The sequence below is a fragment of the Hylobates moloch genome, unplaced genomic scaffold (genome assembly GCF_009828535.3).
Source record: "Hylobates moloch isolate HMO894 unplaced genomic scaffold, HMol_V3 SCAFFOLD_8, whole genome shotgun sequence".
Taxonomy (NCBI): domain Eukaryota; kingdom Metazoa; phylum Chordata; class Mammalia; order Primates; family Hylobatidae; genus Hylobates; species Hylobates moloch.
This window is the reverse complement of record NW_026652283.1, coordinates 2,490,183-2,509,886: the sequence shown is the minus strand read 5'-3', so window position 1 is coordinate 2,509,886 and position 19,704 is coordinate 2,490,183. Positions and strand designations below refer to the sequence as shown.

The 19,704-nt window shown below is 46.6% G+C and overlaps 1 protein-coding gene across 18 annotated transcripts in view; it reads right to left on the bottom strand.

Moving 5' to 3' along the window:
• The window catches only part of CACNA1C (calcium voltage-gated channel subunit alpha1 C), a 631,482-nt gene that overhangs the window by 182,328 nt on the left and 429,450 nt on the right, over positions 1-19,704 (bottom strand). For 12 of the 18 annotated variants that reach the window (XM_058442545.1, XM_058442554.1, XM_058442553.1 and 9 more), the window contains exons 7-8: positions 13,136-13,332; positions 1,657-1,760 (exon numbers count right to left, since the gene is read on the bottom strand). In XM_058442545.1, coding sequence (XP_058298528.1) covers positions 1,657-1,760; positions 13,136-13,332 — 301 coding nt within the window. Of the gene's footprint in view, positions 1-1,656; positions 1,761-2,062; positions 2,167-13,135; positions 13,333-19,704 lie in introns of all 18 variants that reach the window. The other 6 variants (XM_058442555.1, XM_058442558.1, XM_058442551.1 and 3 more) reach the window with 2 other exon arrangements.

Below are 19,704 nucleotides of genomic sequence, written 5' to 3'. Positions count from 1 at the left end.
TCTAACATTTGATGATTCTACACTTCCAGTTATAACAGGCACCAAGTAAATAATAATCATTGTAATGACAGCACCATTATTGGGCACTTATTATATACCACTGTGTTAAGTATTCTGAAAATGATCTTATTCCATCATCACAGCCACCTATGCATTGGAATGATCATCTTCACTTTTCAGATGGGGAAACTAAGATTTAAAAAGGTGAAACCACCCAACATTATGCACCCAACAAGGGCAGAGCTGGGATGCCTCAATTTCTGCTTTGATTCAGGGTGATGAGGTTGATTTTTTCAGTCCTTTCCTTGGAGATTCACATATAAACACATGGGCATTTTCTTGTGTTTGAACATAAAACTGAAAACCTCTCTACCTTCCAGGCAATGAATCAGGGACTTACGTTGTTCTGCTCATCACTGTTATCCCTGATGGAAGGCACTAGTCTCCTGTGTGGCCTCAAAAGGCATTTTGTCATCAAGGTCTCTATTGGGCCATTCTCCATGGGAGGTGGAAGGGCTGGGAGGAGATTCTTTCCTCTACGCAGCTCTGAAGGCCAAGCCCACTGCTCTGCACTGCATTAGGGCAGCTGTATGAGCTGGGAGTAGCTGTTCCCAGTTTATGTACCGGGGGAAAGTGGAGAGCAATCTTTCTCTTTATGCCTAAATTTCTCCCAGCATTAACCTCTCTAGACAGGAAAGACTCTGCAAAGCAGCTGACCAGTCTCAAGCAGAGTAGAAGTAGATTACCCCCTCCCCCAAGTGGCAAAGGCAGCAGAGTGGGTTACCCATGAGCAGGTCACCAGGAGCATTTAGGTGTTAGGCCTTGGCATGGCTGGTGTGGACTTCTGAAGAAGAAAGTGGGTTGAGGAAATATCCCATGCGTTTCCATGGTGAAAAGGCGGCCATCCTCAGGTGCTCCCTTCCAACCACATGCTACTTCTACCATGGGGTCTCGCTATGTTGCCCAGGCCGCAGTGCAGTGGCAAGATCATAGCTCACTGCAGCCTTGAACTCCTGGGCTCAAGTGATCCTTCTGCCTCAGCCTCCTGAGTTGCTGGGTCCACAGGTGTGCGCCACCACGCCCAGTCACTTCTACCACTTCTCACTTCATCTGAGCAAGGGCTGAAATCAGTAGATGTGATACTTGCAGCCAACTAGATAAAGTTAGAGGAAAGTGAATCCCATCTCCTCTATTCTTAAATAATCGATGGCTTTAAACAGTTAAGGGTCCTTTCCATTCAGAAAAGGAAACTCAGAGATAGACTGCTCAGTCTGTGAAGTAAAATGAGAATTAGACTTTGAGTCTGCCTTTGTTTATGTTTTAAACCAGTCTCTTCTTACCCAGGCCTGTTCACCAGAGGCCACGAAGGCACAAGGAGAAGTGCCCTGCCTGCCTGGACAGCTACTGGAGGCTGGGAGGGGCCGGCTGGACCCAGTTTTTGTGGTGAAGCCAGCTCTCCTCCATCGTCCACCACCAAGACCAGTGGCACATCTGACCCTTTACCCAGCCAGGACAAGGACATCCACTTCAAGGCTCCTGTGGTGACCCCTTATCCCAGGTTCATCAGAGCCAGAAAAAGAATACAGCCAGGAATAGCAGAAAGAATAAAGAAAAATAAATGGAAAAATCAAGACCTTTTTCCTTGGTCCTGCTTACCCGCTAAGCACACCGAGAACCAAGTTAAGTACAAAAAATGACCCTATGATGATTAGTGTAACAAAATAGATCCAGGGCCAGTCCCTTCCTACGGCATCATTGACCTGGAAGAACGGAATGATAGTTAGTGAGGCACACTCAGCAACCGAGCACGGCCAGTGCCGGTCCCCGGCTCCCCAGACACTGACCCACGCAGCGCCGGGACCCGGGGACCCTCTAGGTGCAAATCAGAGGCCAAACAGCCTGCCTGGCCAATGGGTCAGTATTTGTGGTTGAACAGAGGCTTTGTTGTGGCTTTCTTGGGCCTGTCAGCGTCCCGTCCCTGAGGATCCCGGGCACGTATGGAGTGGAACCTGAGACCTTGCTCGGCTGCGTTGTGGAGAGGACATAGAAACGGTCAGCTTACCCGCTCAACACACCGAGAACCAGATTTAGAACGAAAAAGGATCCAAAGATGACCAGACTGACAAAATACACCCAGGGTAACTCATAGCCCATAGCGTCCTGCATCTGGAAAGATGAAGGAAAGTTAGGAAAGAAGAAGCAGAATTGGGTTACAGCAAAGAGGCAGGCAGCAGGTGTGAGCAGATCGGGAGGAGACAGACGGGGCTGAACGTGGGCTTTGTTCATGTGCACCAGGACACCCGTGTTACCCGTGTTACCCGGGGCATCGCCCATGTTCAAAGGACCTCCTGTGACCGAAGGGGACCTCGGCCCGCTCTGCCTCAAGAGGAATCACTCTGTCTCTCTGTGGTTTTATTTTTTGAAAAAGAAACCTTTCTCCAATGTTTTCTATTCACTTGTCTGAGAAAATGGGTCACCTCAAAAAATAATTTCTTCCCCATGGGATGGTTTAACTCACTTGGGTTTGCCTGGACATTAAGCCTTTTGTTGCACCTGGAGGCCCCTGACCTTGGTGTATGAAGTGCGTCAGCTCCTACTGACAGGCCTGGAGAACTGAAACCACAAAGGACGTGTGAGGAAAGATAACCTTCCTCAAGGGCTTGCCACCTGGATCGTGGGCCAAGCCCAGAAGTTAGAGGCTAAACCCCAGTGCTTCACACATACTGCGGGCCACCGGCTGGGAGAGGCAATCATTTTGGTTTATGTATTCAGAGAAGGGTCCTGTGACTGCAATCACAGCTTAGAGGGAAATGGTCCTTAATGTGGAAACTGACTGTAACTACTGAATGGTAGGGAATGCCCTGAAAGGTCACAAACCCCTACGGCAGCCAGACGCAGTGGTGTGCCGGAGCTGGCTCCTGGGGGCTGTGGGGAGCTCACCGCGCACATCTCTTCCCAGCTCCGTGTTCAGTGACCACACTGGTAGCTTGAAACTGACCACGGTGGAAGTATTTACACCATAGAGATAGGCAAGCAATAAATCAGCCCCCTGTACCCGCTGCCCCTAAGAAGAGATGCTTAAACATTTATTAGCTCACCACTGGCTGGAGGGTGGACGTGAAGATAAATTGCAGAGCTGTGCTTCCATCAGAGGAAATTTATTCTGATTTAGTTTCTCAAATCTATCTCTTCTGATGCCTTCTGACTAAACAGGGTTAAGTTCTGGCTTCCTAAAAATGAACCCAACTTTGTCCTTGTGAAACTAGCTCATAGAAACCCAAACTTCCAAGGCACACAAGCGTCCTGAATGATTCACATCAATGGCTCTCAAAGTGTGGCCCACGGATGAACAGCTGCAGCGTCATCTGGGAACCTGTTCAGAAATGCACATACCTAGACCTCACCCTGACACCCAGCAACCCACGTTTTGACAGGCCCTACAGGTGATTCTGATGCATGCTTGAGCACCACTGATCACACTGTTCTCTCCATAGCTCCCAACTTCAAATGTAACAACACAAGTGTGTGGCTCTCCATGTACCTCCACAAGGTTGCATAGCAGTGTTCCTCAAAGTGTGGTCCAAGGACCACCAGCATCAGAAACATCTGGGAGAGTTATTAACAAAGCAGATTCCTGCCCCATGCCCCCAAGATCTCAGGGTGGCCCACAGTCTGCATATTAACCATCCTAGGTGATTCTAGCCTATGCTCAAGTTTGATAACCACCCCACGATTTCCACCCAGGGGCCTCAAAGGAGTTCAGGCAGGTGGGATATTAATGCCCTCAGCCCTTGGGCTTCAGGGCTTCACAGCTTCAGCAGCCACATGCATTTGCCTAAGTACGCTGGATAAACATGTTCTCTGCATGCCGGAAATAAAAGACTGAGAAGTACCGAGACACCAGCCAGGCTGACTGGTATGAAGTGTTACATCCCAATATGTTCTTTACAGATCCATTGAGATGTATCTGATATTACTAAATTTTGGTTAGGAAAATTCACCCAACAATCATTGTGCATAGTGCAAATATCGTGTCTGGGGCGAGAAGATTCCCAGTGTGTGCCCACTTGGCCATGCCATTGTGAAATTCAATTGAACGTGGGCTTACTGAGCATGCCCATTTTCTCACGTCTGGTTTGCTTTCCCTGAGCACTTCTCACTTGGTAACTGTATCATTACCTATTTATTATGTTTATTATTTGCTGTTTGTCTTCCATGCTAGAATGTGAGCTCCCCGAGGACAGGTGGTTTGGGCCCGCTTTGTTCACGGGTGTACCCCAGGTGAATACAACGGTGCCTTGCACACGGTAGGTCCTCAGCTAATGTTCTTTGAGTGAATGAGTGACCTTGATATGTGCTAGGCCCTGTGCTGTAAACATGAAATCCTTGCTGGAGGGGAGACAGGAAATGACCATGCAGCTACAGTGCAGGCTGGCAGCTGCAATGCAGGAGGATGCGCGCAGGGTCCCAGAAGGCTTCCACCAGTGGAAGAGTGTCTGCGTGAGGCTGAGGGGGGCAAGGGCCAGGCTCAGCAGGCCTGCGTCAACCTTGCACTGCACAGCCACTGAAGGCAATGGAGATAAAGAGCAGGAAGGAAGCCCCAGAATCTGTGTGGTCCTATGATAGCCATGGAGGTTTGCAGAAATTGGCAATTGTTAAAAATAGACCCTATGGCTGTGAAGCCTTCCTGGCTGCAAAGATTCTCCCAGTGGCTGAACTACTAAAATATCCAGCAAAACAGCAGCTGTTAGGAGAGGCAGGGTGAAAGGTCCTTGTGTGTCAGACCCTGTCCCCATCCCAGGGAGCCTGGGAGCTTTCCTTTAGCCAGAAGGTAACTGTCTGAACCGACAGTGCAAAGAAACCATGCCAGACTTCATCACCAGGAGAAGAAAAACAAACCCGAGCCAATACACAATGGGGTGGGATTGGTGACACGAGATTAGGGAGAGAAAGGCATGAGAGCCACATGAGCTGCCTGATCACAGGCCACACTAACAGCCGTGCTGGCCACGATGGGCTGTGGTCTGCAGGTCCCATTTGACCATGGGAACTATGAGGTCATTCTTTGATTATTCTTAGCAGTGGTCACATCAGAGTCCATGTTTGTTCAACAGGTATTTACTGAGCGCCTACTTGTGTAAGGGTTCTGCTGTGTATTGGACTCTCTGCTACAGGGAAGGCAATGGGGTTGAGACAGCCCTGGAATGGGAGTCCCAGGCACCTGCCGAGGAAGAGGGAAACCTGGATCCAAGGTTATGGGGAGCCTGTGGGTGTCCTTGCAGCTTTTCCTCTCTCGGAGTAAATCCTGCTAAGGAGGGTCAGAAGCAGTCCCTTTCTTTTCCTCTAAATGAGTATTGCTTTACTTTTTTTTTTTTTTTTTTGAGGCGGAGTCTCACTCTTTTGCCCAGGCTGGAGTGCATTGGTGATCTCGGCTCAAAGCAAGCTCCGCCTCCTGGGTTCACATCATTCTCCTGCCTCAGCCTCCCGAGTAGCTGGGACTACAGGCGCCTGCCACTACAACCAGCTATTTTTTTTTTTTTTTTTTTAGTAGAGACGGGGTTTCACCGTGTTAGCCAGGATGGTCTCGATCTCCTGACTTCGTGATCCGCCCACCTTGGCCTCCCAAAGTGCTGGGATTACAGGCAGGAGCCACCGCGCCTGGCCTGCTTTACTTTTTTGAAAGGGTAGGGCAGTCAGGAAAAGCTTTTGAGAACTACGGACTGTCACCAGAAGTAATGCACACTGAACACACACAGCGTCCTGCAGACAGCCTCGAGGGCACGCCGGCACCCTGAAGCCCGTGCAGGACCCTGTGGTACTGACCTACTCCAAACGACTGGTCTGTTCTGTTCAACCCCAAAGGAGCTTGCCCCGTGTGCGTCAGGGGATGGAGAGTGGCAGAGGAGGTCTGTTCTTGGCAAACTCCCCTTGCTCCTCTCTGAGTCACAGACCCCACCTTCTTCAGGACACGTGGGAGCAGCCAGTTCCAGGAGGCCACGGCGTGCTCACCACGGTTCCCCTCCCAAAGCTGCCTCTAGAGCCTGGGCAGATGGCGCCCAGGCAACTTCCTCAAAATGAAATCTTCCCTCACTAGTTCCTCACACCCCTTAAATTTTGTGAACATTTAACCTCACAGAAAATGCAGCCTTGGAGGCCACACAAACCCACGTGCCTTGGAGATTTCCTAAAGCCCAAGCTTAGCATGGGAATCTTTTTCTCTGCACCACACACAAGGTGAGAGGCTTCCAGCATATGAAGGACTTCAAAGGGGGAGCTACAGACCTCAAGGTCATGGCCCCACAGACAGCCAGGGCCATAAGAGGAAACCCATGGGTCCCCCTCGCCATCCTACACTTCTACTTTGGTCCCTCCTGGGCTGTGGGCTGGTTTTTTAGAGGTTCGAGATGGGGAACAGCAGGTGAGGTCAGGAGGCAGGAGGACAGATGATAGATGGAGATGGATGAGGCCAGGGTGGTCCTCAGAACCCCATTGCCTGGGTGAGCAATGCTCGGCTGCCACAGAAGGCGATTCTCTGGCCTGCCTGGCTCTGGTCTGAAAGGAAAGTTCTCCTTTCGTTTCCCTCTTACTTTCTCCTCTTTATTCTGGGCCACCTACTTTGGGGGGCCAGCTGAGTAGACAGCACACAGAGCTGGGTGGCTCTGAAGTAGGGTGATGCCTGGAGTCATGAGATTGATGTCCTAAAGCAGCTGAAATGGAGCTATTAAGAAGACAATGAATAAAGTCAGATTTTTAAAAGAAAAATGACCCAGATTGCTGACACCCTTATTTAGAGGTGAAATAAAGGATAGTTCTTCTAGAGCCATTAAGCCGTGTTCCTCAGGTCTCCTGACCTTCCTAAGGAAAGTCAGTTCATTGTCTGTAGCCTTGAGGGCTTGGCTGAAACAGCCTCACTACAAAGGGAGGGAGCAACTGAATGAAAACTACCAAAGACCCTTCGGAAACCAGCATCTAATTCCTTGAAGGGAACCCCAGATTTAAACCCTCAAGTCCACTTTTTATCTTTCCCCAGAAAGATAAACAGGGGAGTAAGCTTCCCTAGCCCATCTCCTCAAGGCCACTCTCCAGCCCAGCAGACTTCCACGGGTTCTCAAGCTGTGTGTACCTTTCCCGTAAGGTTCCTGGCACAGGCACCGGGGATCCAGAAAGACTGAATCGTTTCAGCAAATGTCGAGAGAGAGGCTGACACCTGCCATCGAAAGGCAGGAGGTGTAAATCTGTGAAAGCCACGGTGCTTTACACTGAGTGTCACTGGGGGACAGGATCTGCTGCTGCCAGTGAACACCAGTCAGCTCAGGGCAATAGCTCCATCAACCTGCGGCTTTCATAACCTATGTCACCTTGCTTGCTGGGACACGGGCGGCTACCTCCCGGAGCACCAAGTGAGCAGGAAGTTGTGGAACAGGCTCCACCTGGCTCCTCCTCACCCCTGCACCTGCTTATTGAGTGCTGAAAGCCCAGGAGGGCCTCAGAGCCCAGGGAAAAGCTTAGTTTACATGGGGGAAGAAAACGGCAAGCTGCTAGCACCAAGGCAAGCCAACAAAATCAGCTCCTCCATGTATTTAAAACTCCCTGGAATCAGATGGACTCATGAGCTGGCATTGTGTGGAAGGTTGGGAGCTGTCATAGAGAGTAGCGGGCCCCAGTTTCAAGACCTGTGCAGGGGACAACTGGCTAACAGCCACAGTGATGTTGAGAGAACCTAAAATCCAAGTCTCTGCAGCCTCCCAGACTGAGACAAAGCTCACTTTCCCCAGGCAGAAGAGTCTTCTCTCCTGGTCCAGCAAAGCCCCACTTGGTCCTGGAGTGCTCTGTGCCCCTCAGGGCTGTCCTGCTCCCACAGAGGGCACTGCCCTACACGGCTCAGCTGCGTTCTTCCGCATGTCCTGCACCTCTTTAGTTAGACCTGAACTGCCTGGGCAGGCCTTATTCTTCTCTGTGCTCCCACATCCCTCGACCCAGGAAACAGCAAATGCTCAATACATGTTTGCTAAATTAAATTACAGAATCATAAGGACTCATCTAATACCAGCAAAATAAATAAAATGAAACCCAATAAATAAATAAAGAATGGCTTTGAGAGATGCTGACTCTCCTCCTTGATATGCTTCTGAACAGCCAGTTTACTGTTTAGATCAGCGATTCTCCATTTTAGGCAACAGGTGCACTCTGGGGGTAGCACGGAGGCAGGTGAAAAGTCAGGGACCGCAGAGGTCCTAACACGGTCTCTACTCCGAAACCTGAGAAAGGGTCCTGGACACTGTTTCTGGGTTACTTGAGGGTTTCTCAGCTCCTCACTTAGAATGACTTGTAGGTCATCAGCAGAATTCAGCTCTACCTTTTATGAAGGCTTCAGCAACTCTATATTTGGTAGTGAAAGGAAGTGGCTTTGTGAAGATGGAGTAGACAAAAATAGGGTAAAACTCCCAATTCAACCTACTTGGATGTGAAAGGTCTTTGTCATAAACAAAGGATATTTTCAGCAGCACAAAGACCAGAGATTAATAGCTATTGTGTGTGTGTGTGTGTGCGTGTGTGTGAATTTAGTAGAAATACCTTCTCTGCACATCCAGACATGTAGTGGGATGGCAAGATGAAGGGTGGAGCTGACAAGTGACTTATGAAAAGTTAACTCATTAGATTTTTGTTCCAAGGGTCTCCTGTTGGCTGAACCAAAACAAATCCCAGGTACTAGAGAACACACTATTTGTGACTCTAAAAAAATCTTTTATATGATTTCTCATTATTTTTTATAATCTTATTTTTAAGTTTAATTTTTAACTTATAAAAAACATCAGTCGAAGAACTGATCACGGAGAAATTAATGCCAGGGGCAATGGGTAGTGTCAGGAAGAGGGTGGCCCCAATAGGATGGGAAGGGGCATGAACCCAGGATAACGCAGGCCAGAGGCTCTTTACTGTGGTTCACAGCGTGCAACGTTTTTGGGGATCTTAGAAGGGCATGGGGTGGACAGAAGTCAACAGAATGCTCCTGATGAATTATCCAGGCATTGAGATTCCTAAAGAGCTAGAAATGCATCCTCTAGTGTGATGCCTAGTCTAGCTGCTGCCCCCCTCCCACAATTCTCACTTGCAACCTTCTGCGTGTGTCCCCAACCCCAGATCAGCGGCCATGTCATTCTGTTTCCCATGAGCAGGGGCCTCATCTCAAGTGCTGAACACAAAGTCAGCACTGAAAAGATGTTTAATTGATGGATGTTTGTTACCTGATTGTGACTGCCCACAATGTGTAAGAGGTCATGCTCAGAGTTTCAAACCAACCGGAATTCTCAGAGCATGCCTATGAATCCTATAGACAAGGTCCTGCAAAGGAGGTTGACCCAGCAGCCTCTTACATCTTTGAGATGGCACATGCGTAGACCATGGGAGACAAGCAGCCTTGAATGATGTGCAAAAGGCTAGGGACGTTTAGATTCTTGAAACAAAACAAAACAAAACATGTGAAACTAAGAATGGAAAACAATGGTAATGTTATACATTAGGTTCTTCCCTCCTTGGTGCTTCAGTGCCTCTGAAGAAGGCCAGTGCTTTTTATCTGATCACATTCCCCACACCTACCCATCTGTTTTTAAGAGTCTTGGACATTCTGAGAGTAAAGGATGAGCCTTTGGCTTAAGAAGTAATTTCCTAAGGAAACTGCACCCCAAACCCAAGTTTTGTTTAGTTTCCAAATCCCCGGTGTCCACCCTTCCTTACTCTGTCATCTGCACACTCCTCAAACAGGATATTAGGTAGAACAAATGTTTTCAGCAAATTGCTCGGCTTGTTGGAGCCTCAACGCAATGCATGGCCAATGGCTTTCATAGCTGAAGCAATGTTCAAGTGTTACTTGACCAAGTCTGATTTTATTTTTAGTCCACTCTTTAAAATCCTAACAATGGAATGCAGTAACAGATGTTAGAAGAAAAGAGAAAGATACTGTATCATCCACAACCGGAAGCAAGTGCTGCCATCTGCTAGGTGCCTTCCCTGACCCCTTCTACCTCAGGCCATATCCAGCAGCTGACCAATCGCTTCTTTGATGCTTTAGTGACTTACTCTTTTCCAGCTGTTTGGTGATTTAGAATGAATGGAGCTCTGGGGTTTCCATGCATTACTATACTTGAAAATCTTGGCTGCTCCTTCTCAAGTCCTTTAGACTTGCCCTTTGTGCTTGAAGGACAATTCATTCTTCTGACTGAAAGGCCTTATTTCCCCCTCCTCCCCATGGAAACTATCTCCCTAGAAGGGTTCAAAGCCAGCAGGATCATACCAGCACCATGAGGTTCAATAGGTTAGATTTCCAGCATTTTCAGACTCCAGCCTGGAAATCAGAATCACCTGGAGAGCTTTTTCAAAATGCAGATACTGGGGCCCTGATTTTAGAGCTTCTAATTCAATGGCTCTGAGGGAGGTTTGGGTATTTTTATATTTACAAAGCTCTATGTTTGATGCTAGAACATTTTGAGATTTGAGAGTCTGTGCTTTAGAGATACTGGCCTAGAGGCTAAGCAGGAGGGACACTGGAGAGAAAGGAAGAGGGAGAGGGAGGAAGAAGGAAGAAACAGCCATAGAAAGATCAAAGCAATTAGAGAAATTGAAAGCAGGAGCACTGGGCTAGGCAGGGCTTCTATCATGAACACCCAAGTTTCAGTTTTAGGTGTGTGTATGTGCACGTGTGTGTATACACACATGCAGGTGTGCACACACATACAAATGCACACACACACAACATGGCCATTTTGGGAAGGTGCTGGGAAAATCAGAGAGAGGCATGTCCCATGAGCCTGGGATTGTTTCTTCACCTCTGACACTCTTTCCATTCCCAGCCTGAGCTCTATCACACGCTCCCCAGGGGAGAAGGCACAACACAGCTGCTGAAAATTGGTGGTTGCAGTTGTTGCTGCTTCTGCTTCCCCGCTCCGGCTGTCATTATGACAGTATTTCTTTGGGTCACATCTGGCTGGTGGGGCATCAATGACTTGTGGTGGGGGAGAAGAAGGGAGTGGTGAAGGAAGAACACAAAAATACATCAGCAAAGGCAATCATATCTATTCCTACCCTCCACCCACCCTCCACTGCCACCTGCCCTCAGTTTGACGCCATGGAAGGCATGGGTCTGAAGCTTATGGGATGAGGCCCCAAAGCACAGTCCCACACAATCATTTATCCTATGTGGCCTGTAGGCAGAAACTGCCTATTGGCAGAAGGATGTTTCTGTCCTTGGCTGGCCAGAGGGACCCACCCGAGGAAGAAGGACCAGTTAGGACCACTTGGGAATTTGGTCTGCTTTGCTAAACAAAATAAATTTGCCTAGGCAGAATAAATTCAACTCCTTCTCTCTGTCTCACAAATTATTCAAAACCAAGTTCTTATTGAGCATGAATCTCAGAAATGTTTTCCAATGTTTCATTTTAGTTTGAGGCAGAGGGGATCTGACCTTTGCCTTCTTTTTGAAAGTATCACAACGCAGCAGCTTCGCCGCGGCATCGGTCCAGCCATACTGCCATTATTCAGTTTAGAATTTAGTTGGCTTCCTAGACTGAGATAATTGGACTGGACTGGATCTTATTTATGACTGAATCCTGAGAGCCTAGGAGCACCCCTGGCATGCAAGGACACTCAGGAAATGTTTGCTGGGTACAAGGTCCTCGGGCAAGTTTCAAGTCGTCACTTACAGAGAGAGGGATACATGTCATAGCAACACTGGGTTTTGGCATATTGACTATCACATAAAAACTGAGAAAGAGGGATTCTGATTCAATAAAACATGGTGCTTTTAAAGAAATCATATGACAGAATACTGTGCACCACATCTCCATACAGTTACAAAACTCTTCCTTCCGATTCAGGAAGAAGTCAACGCCTCTCTTGGCATGATTTCCTTTTGATCTGGCAGCTCTGCTCAACGGGAAGCATTCGCTCCCCTCTCACTCTTCCCTGCTTGAGTTTGTAGACATGTTCCCTGAGCAGGCTCTTAGATTGTTTTCATGATGGCCACATAAATTTGCCTATTTGCAAAACTCTGAAGGAGATGGTATTTTTAAGACTGGCAGCATGCTTTATTCGCCCAAATTCTGGAGGACGACACTGGCTTCTGGCAAGTCATTTTTCATGCTGAAGTTGGAGACACTATGAAGAATATATTTTCTGGAGTTTTTCCTAATAATGGACTTTGCCAGAATCGAGACAGCTCAAATATGGAGTGTGGATTTGCCTGTGGGGTAGGCTGCACAAAAATCTGGCACTTCAGAGGCTCGAAGTGCAGCAAAGTAGTGTTGGCTACTGGATACTAAAAGGGGCAGCTTTAAGGTAAACGAAGATTTACTATTGATTGGGTGGCTCTCGAGAAGTGGTATTTCTCTACCTAATGCATGTGGGGCTTAATAGATGATGGGTGGATGAATGCAACAAGCCACCATGTCTCATGTATACCTATGTAGCCAACCTGCATGTTCTGCACATGTATCCCAGAACTTAAAATAAAAATTTTTTTTAAAAAGTATATTTCTAAATAGGCATCCATGACCAGCAGCATGTTTTGGGAATAGTAAAAATGCTGCCAGTGCATTTGTCTGACAGACTATTCTAATAAGTAAGAGTAAAATAAAAAGTAAAAATTGAATAGCATGTCACAATGCTCCACAATTCAATAAAAATGGTTTCTTTATATAACTTCTTTTTAGAAGATCAGGACTTTTTCTCTTCAGCCCTAAGAATACATAATTCTGCCTTCTAGCTCCCTTTTGAGGAAAGAGGCAAGAAAAGGATGAGGGCAGAAGGAACGCCGCATGGGAGGAGGAGTTGAACGGAACCCTTGTGCCACCTTGGCCAGCTCATCCATGCCTGCACACCAGGGTTTTGCACTGTGGGACGCACTGGAAAAACGACCCTTCCCTAAGGCTGGCAGGTGGGGGAGGGGACTCATTAGGGTGAAAAGCTCATGCCTTGTTTCTCAGGCAAGACCTGGAAGAAATAAAAGACGCTCTTCATCAACCATTCCATCAAGATTCATATGTGACCCCAAGACCATGGGGAGGAGGAGAAAGGGAGGTGTCAGGGAAGGGCTCACGGCCGCTGTGCCCCCACCCTCTGACTGCCCACTCGTGCTACGTACCCAGTACAGCACGTCCGTCCAGCCCTCCATGGTGATGCACTGGAACACCGTGAGCATGGCGAAGGCAAAGTTGTCAAAGTTGGTGATGCCGTGCTTAGGCCCATCCCAGCCGGGCTTGCACACCGTGCCGTTCTGGCACTGCCGCCCGTGGCCTGTTTCCAGTGCACAAGGGGAAGGGTCATCTTCTGCTGGAACATCTCAAATGGCCAGAAGAAGACAGGAGACGGGAGCAGCAGGGAGGGAGAGATGTGGGCAGAGAAAGAAGTCAGAGAGAAAAGTGACAGGATGAGGTTGATGGGATGGGCAAAGCAACCATGGCAACAACAGTGCAAGACATGTTTAAATCAGGTCCCCTAGATGTGAATTAAGCAACATAAGAAAGTAGGCATTCCGTTTAGGCTGCCGTTAATTTAGAAGGTCAGTCCTTTCCACTCACTGTTGTAAAAGCTGTATTTTAATCTCAGTAATTGATTGCTATTGCCCATTCTGTTGCGACATGTCAGCATCATAATCAAATGGCCAATCAAAAAATAATGATAATGCCACCACTGCAAGTGGAAACTGACCCAGAAAGCGATTAGAAGTCCATATTTTCTTTTTTTGGTGGTAGAGTTCTATAGACACTTGTATTGGAATACCAGAATTTAGGGTAAGGACAACACCAATGCAAAGACTCCTTCACGTAGTTAGCCAACCGATCCCATCCAATAATGCCAACTATATGGGTCCACTATGTATTAGAGGATACATTGCCAGGGACGCAAGTCACTTTACAGTGAAGCCTTATATAGGTGAAAGACGGAAAACGGACTCTGCCTGCCGGGGAGAGGGATCACCTGCAGCCGTTTTCATTACAGCCTGTGAGTACACACTACTGACTGTATTTCATGCCTGTCATGTGGGACTTCGCAGCTCTGCCCTTTGCTCTGCAGCATGAATACCTTTCAGAAGAGAAGAATCATTTTCTGACCTCTAATCAAGACAGAGCGGCAGTGAATAACAGGGAGTGTGCTTCCTCAGTACGGACGGGGCTTTGTCAGGAAACAGTAGAACACAGTGTCTGTAGCTAAAGGCAGCAGTTGGACTAATTCCACGTGCTGGGAATAGCTCCCAGCAAATTAATGAATGAAGATGTGACTTATATTTTGAGTGTGGAGATTGTTGGTAAATTTAAACAAGACCTGACTGATCTAAGAATTTCCATTATGGGAAAATACTGAGAAAGTCTTGGCTCTGGCTATGGAAGGTAATGGTGTGGAATTCACAAAAGTTTGTGAAATCAAGGACGTTGTCCTGTCCTTAGACAAAGTAATGACAATAACAGACAGAAGAGACCCCAGTTCCAACAAATAAATGATTGCCTATAACAATGAAAATACGCTTCCAGAGAGAGAGAGAGAGACAGAATTCGCTTATAGTTCTTCGTTTAGAGACAACAGATCACCCAGGATTATTTTCTGGTTTCATATATATCAAAACAATCATAAGCGTGATTACTTTGCCTACATTAGGCTCTGCATTGAAGATGACTGGCCGGTGGGCTGATTCTCAGTTGGTGGCTTTAAATCTGAAACTGTTCACTCCCAAGAGGAAGACCGGGAGAGAAATATTAATCCTTAAAAGAGATAATTCTTAGGAGAATAGAGTCTACTTGAAAATAGATGCCCGATCGTGTCTTCCCAGCAGCAGGGCAGCTCCTCCTCCTCCTCCTCTTCCTCCTCTTCATTGTCATCATCACCTTCGTGGTCATCTTTGTGGCCTCTTCCTCCTCCTTGTTCTCTGTCAACTTCATTTCCTCTTCCTCCTCTGTCATTTCCTCCTCTTCCTTTTCCTCCTCCTCCTTCTCTTCCTCCTCCTCCTTCTCCTTCTCCTTTCCTCTTTCTCTCCCACTGACCCCATCAGCTTTATTGACTTATAATTTACATGCCTCAGAATTTATCAATGTAAATGTATATCTTAATTATTTTTAGTAAATTTATATAGTCATGCAGCCATAACCACAATCCATTTTAAAGCACGGCCATCACTCTCTGAAACCCCCCCTCGCCTGTTTGCAGTCAATCCTTGCTCCCATCCCCAGTCCCTGGCAACCTGATCTGCTTTCTGTCTCCATTGCTTTGCCTCCTCTAGAAATTTCATATAAATGGAATCACACACTATGAGGCTTTTTATGTCCATCTTCTTTCACTTAGCATAATGTTTTGAGTTTCATCCGTGCTGCTGCATATATCAGTAGGCTCTGTTCCTCTTTATTGCTGAGCAGTGTATTTCATTGTATGTTTATCCCTTCACCAGCTGATGGACGTTTGGATTGTTTCCAGGTTTGGGCTATTATGAATAATGCTGCTTCCTGGCTTATTCTTGGGCCAGTGCTTAAAGTTGTGTGTGAGTCCTGTGTTTGTTGATCAAGGTGCAAAGGTCTGCACTGCTGGTCCCTGAACTGTTAAAGAGACAGTATCCACACCATTTCCTTATTTCAGGGTCCAGCTCCCAGGAGGGCTCCATTAATGCAGCTGAAATAAGTAGTCCTCTAACTACAACTTTTTATGACTTTAAAAAATGTGAAATCTTAGAGATTTGGATGTGATGCTACAAAAAAGGGGGAGGCTGAAATGTAAATCCTAAGCCTAAATAATACATGAAAAAGTGGATGATAAGCACCGAAAAATTCAAGAGCTGAGAGACCAGAAAACCAAGAGCCAATTAGATCATTAATTCTGTTGGGTTCTCACCCATTCTAGTCATAGATTTCTAGAGAGACGTGTTCAGTCACTGTGATAAAAGTGCTGGAATGATAGGAGAGACGGGACAAACAGAGAGGGTGAAAAAGTGAAGGGGAAGCTTGCATCTTTTTCTCATGTTTTGCTTTTTCGCAGAATAAAGATGCAGTTAATCTTTACATTGGGACCATTCATCCGACAGCATTCCCTGCACTCTCAGTTCCTGAAACGTCACAAAGAGGGAATATCTGTGAAAAAGAAAATGGCATCGAGGGGAAGTGATCTCACTAACGAGAGAGAAAGGGATGAGACTCAGAAACATTATCTAAAGGCTTAGTGCCACTCTGCTATTTAAAATCCGATTTGAACAACAATGAAAAAGACTTGAGAACAATTAAGAAGCAGTGATGATCTGGTAAAAATAGGTATCTATAAAAAGCGCTAAAGTGAACACTTGAAAAAATGTGAACACACACAAATCAGCAGGTCCTAGCAACACACACTCTAGGGTGAGGAGAAATTTGCTTAAATGTAAAAATGTGTTGGTTTTCTTTTGCAGAGTCATGAAGTCCTCGGGAGGAAAGTGGGAACATGAGGCGGGAGAAAGAAACAAAGCAATACAGGGTCTACATTTTAAGACAGAAATGAAGAGAGGTAGAGTCATTCTGGAAAGTCCGAATTAAGTTTTCGGTAAAATAATGGAGGTGAAGATTAGGAGAGATTTTAGAAACGCAGTGAATACCAACAAAAACATGCAATCCTGGGAGAGCTCCAGTTAGTGATTCCAAGGAGAAATCACTAAAGACAAAAATCAATTACTTTTTTAAAACTCAACTTTAAGGAGTGAATAGAACGAAGATGATTTCATTTCTAGGTTTTAGCCAACCAGTTCTGTGCCAGTCTCAGGGGTAATTACTGTGATTGGGAAGCTATTCAGAGTGACCTGGCTCAGCGCACCATCAAACAGATGGGACAACCAGAAACAAAAGGTATCGGCATATGGTGATGTGTCTGTTGAGGAGCTGAGAAGGCGCCTTGCAGATGTCTCCGGGATTAGGGAAGCGCTGCCTCTTCTGAGACCATCTTCACCGGGGCTGTTCCCTGGAAGGGCAGTCTAGAGGCAGAACATGGTTCATCTGGACAATTCCATAACTTTCTTTGTGGATTTTATTGGAAACATGGCTCAAAATCAAACGTATTTTGAAATCTAGAGATACATAAAATTCACAGTCTGTGAAATAATACTGGACTATAAAAAGAATTTGATGTAAATCTCATCAAAAATTACAACAAAGGCTCACAAAGCACTTTTGTATAATCTAAATTTGCAGAAAATAGGGTAATTCAATCCAAAGTCTGAAATAAAAAAAAAAAAAGAAAGAAAGAAAGAAAGAAAAAATTTAAACCACCCATTCCAAAGTTTATATAAAACTCTCCAAAGCACTCAGGGGTTGGTTTCAAAGCCTGCAAGTATTTGGTCTTCTACTCCACGGCTGCACAGATATGTCTGGGTTCTCGCATGTTTTCCCTCCTTGTCTGTACTGCCAACTATGTGGGTGGACAAGGGCTTGATGGCAGCAGCACCGTGTTGTGCTAAGAGTGACAGAGTGGGTCCTTGCTTGTGATCAGACGGCAGGGTTGGGAACGAAGGGACAGCAAGCTCCTGATTGCAGAGTATTTGAGAGGACAGGCTTCTGCAGCTGTGTCCTGGGCCCCTGTTCCCAGCAGGGACTCTGGCTCAGGCGAATGAGTGAGGCCACCTTCTCATGGAGCCTGGCAGGGCCCTTCTCTCTGGAGCACTTCTGTTGTTTTCCTGGCCCCCTTGGCTCATGGCCGTTTCCGTGATGGGAGCCTACTTCTCTTCTGAACTTGCAGGCAAAGATAAACCCATCACATAAACAATCTGATGAGTCTCTTGGTAGGAGGCAACTTGTCAGGCACTTTTCCTGCTCCTGTTTACTATCTAGGTGGACAATGTGATCCTAAATTGGCCATTCCAATTGGGGAGGCCAAGTCTTATCTTTGCCCTAAGAGAAGAGGAGGCCATGACAGGTTCGGTACTTGGAGCGTTGGGGAGACCTCTTCACCGGGCCCTGTGGCTATGGCCTTCAGGATGGCTCCCTCCCTGTGCCATGCTTGCTTTGTCTACCATGCTCACCATCTTCTGACTGTCCAGGGTCTCCGAGGCCTGGTAACAAAGCCTTGGGTTTCCAACCAGTATTCAGGGCCGCTTATTCTCACAGGCCCTTGCAGGAGCCCACCACCGGCAGAAAACACACTTGGGCTGCTTTCTCGTTAGGATGATGGAAATCGCCTGCAGTTTTGCAGCCCCTCTTCTTACTCTGTGGGGCTGAGACCTCTGATTGCACAGCAGGGCCGCCATCTTTGGCTCGACGTCTGAATTCCACCATTTCACTCTCCCCCATTTTGTTAGTGAGGGCCTCACCATCATTCACTGCTGAACTGAGGGGGAATCTTCGAGACTCCACATGTCTGAGACTTCCTGAGGAGTTCGGGTCAAACGGGTCATTGATAATTTCAATACAACTGCATCAACTTTAGACATACCACGGTCAGTTTTTAAGGAGTCTTAAAATGAGCTCTCACAGGGCCACACAATTCATATACATTTATTGGTTCTGAGGTAGCTACAAATCAACCTGAATGAAAGGAAGGATTTTAATTAAAGGGGAAAATATTATTCATATATGGTTTGGCATTTCTTTAAGCAAGGCTGAAAAATCTCAGAATTTCAGCTATAGGCAAGACCTGCTTTTTCCAATTTAACAAGGATTCTATTTTTGAAAACAGGATAGTTTATTTGACACAATTATGGCCCAAGTAATTTGGAAATTCTCTCTAGAGTGAAAAAACAGTCTCCTGTTAAACAGACTTCCATCCAAAGGGTGAAAACATTTGTGTGATTCTGTGTCTATAGGAGTATACGTTTTGTGTGTGTGGTTTTTTGTTTTGTTTTGTTTTTAGGACTGTGGCTATGTGGAAATAAACTAGAAACGCCCTCAAATATGCAGTTAATCCATCCAGTCACAGTAGATCAAACATAGAAAGTATTCCACTTGGGTTTCTGCTACGAATTTCACTCCCTGTTGTTTGGAAGCTATCCCTCCTCAACCCCAGTGAAGCGAGAGGTCCCATTTAACTGAATGCTGGGACCGAGTGGGAATGAGGTGCAGTGTCGATGGAGAACATTAGGTATCCCCCACTGTTTCCAGCAGATGATGCTCCCCTTTTTCTACCAAGATGCCAAAAACTAAGATGATGGATCTTGCTATGTGAAAAAAAAAATCATATACATTTAACATGGCTAGCCCCTTTGGGGCGGGGGATATTTTTTCAACAAGCTCTTTGTGTTAAGCTGCTTTATATGTGTGTTTAAAAGCCTTGTCAATTTCTGTTTAAATGTTTCTTTAAAAGGCCAAGCTGCGACGTTAGTAGCTTTAGCAGCAGCTTGCAGCATATCCTGCAAGCCAAAACTCCAGTGCCACGCAGGGAAGTGCCTAATGAGCCAGCATTGCTGTTAAATATATTGATTTATGGAAGGAACATGAAGCTGGAAGGCTCAAAAAGGAAGGGACTGGGAGTCATGGGGTAGAACTAAGCCTTCTCCTTGAAGGCAGGAAGTTTGGCTGCTGGCAAGCACATGATTCCCACCTGCCCTCCTCCCCCACCTGGAATAGGGGCTCTGGGGCATCTGCCTGTGAATGGAGAAGCAGAAACAATAATTACAGAGGATCTGGAATCAGCACCATGAAGGTAGAAAGATCTTAGAGTGGTGCTGGGAGAGCCTGTTGCTCAGGGCTGAGCGGCCCCCGTGAAAGGGCTTCCGAT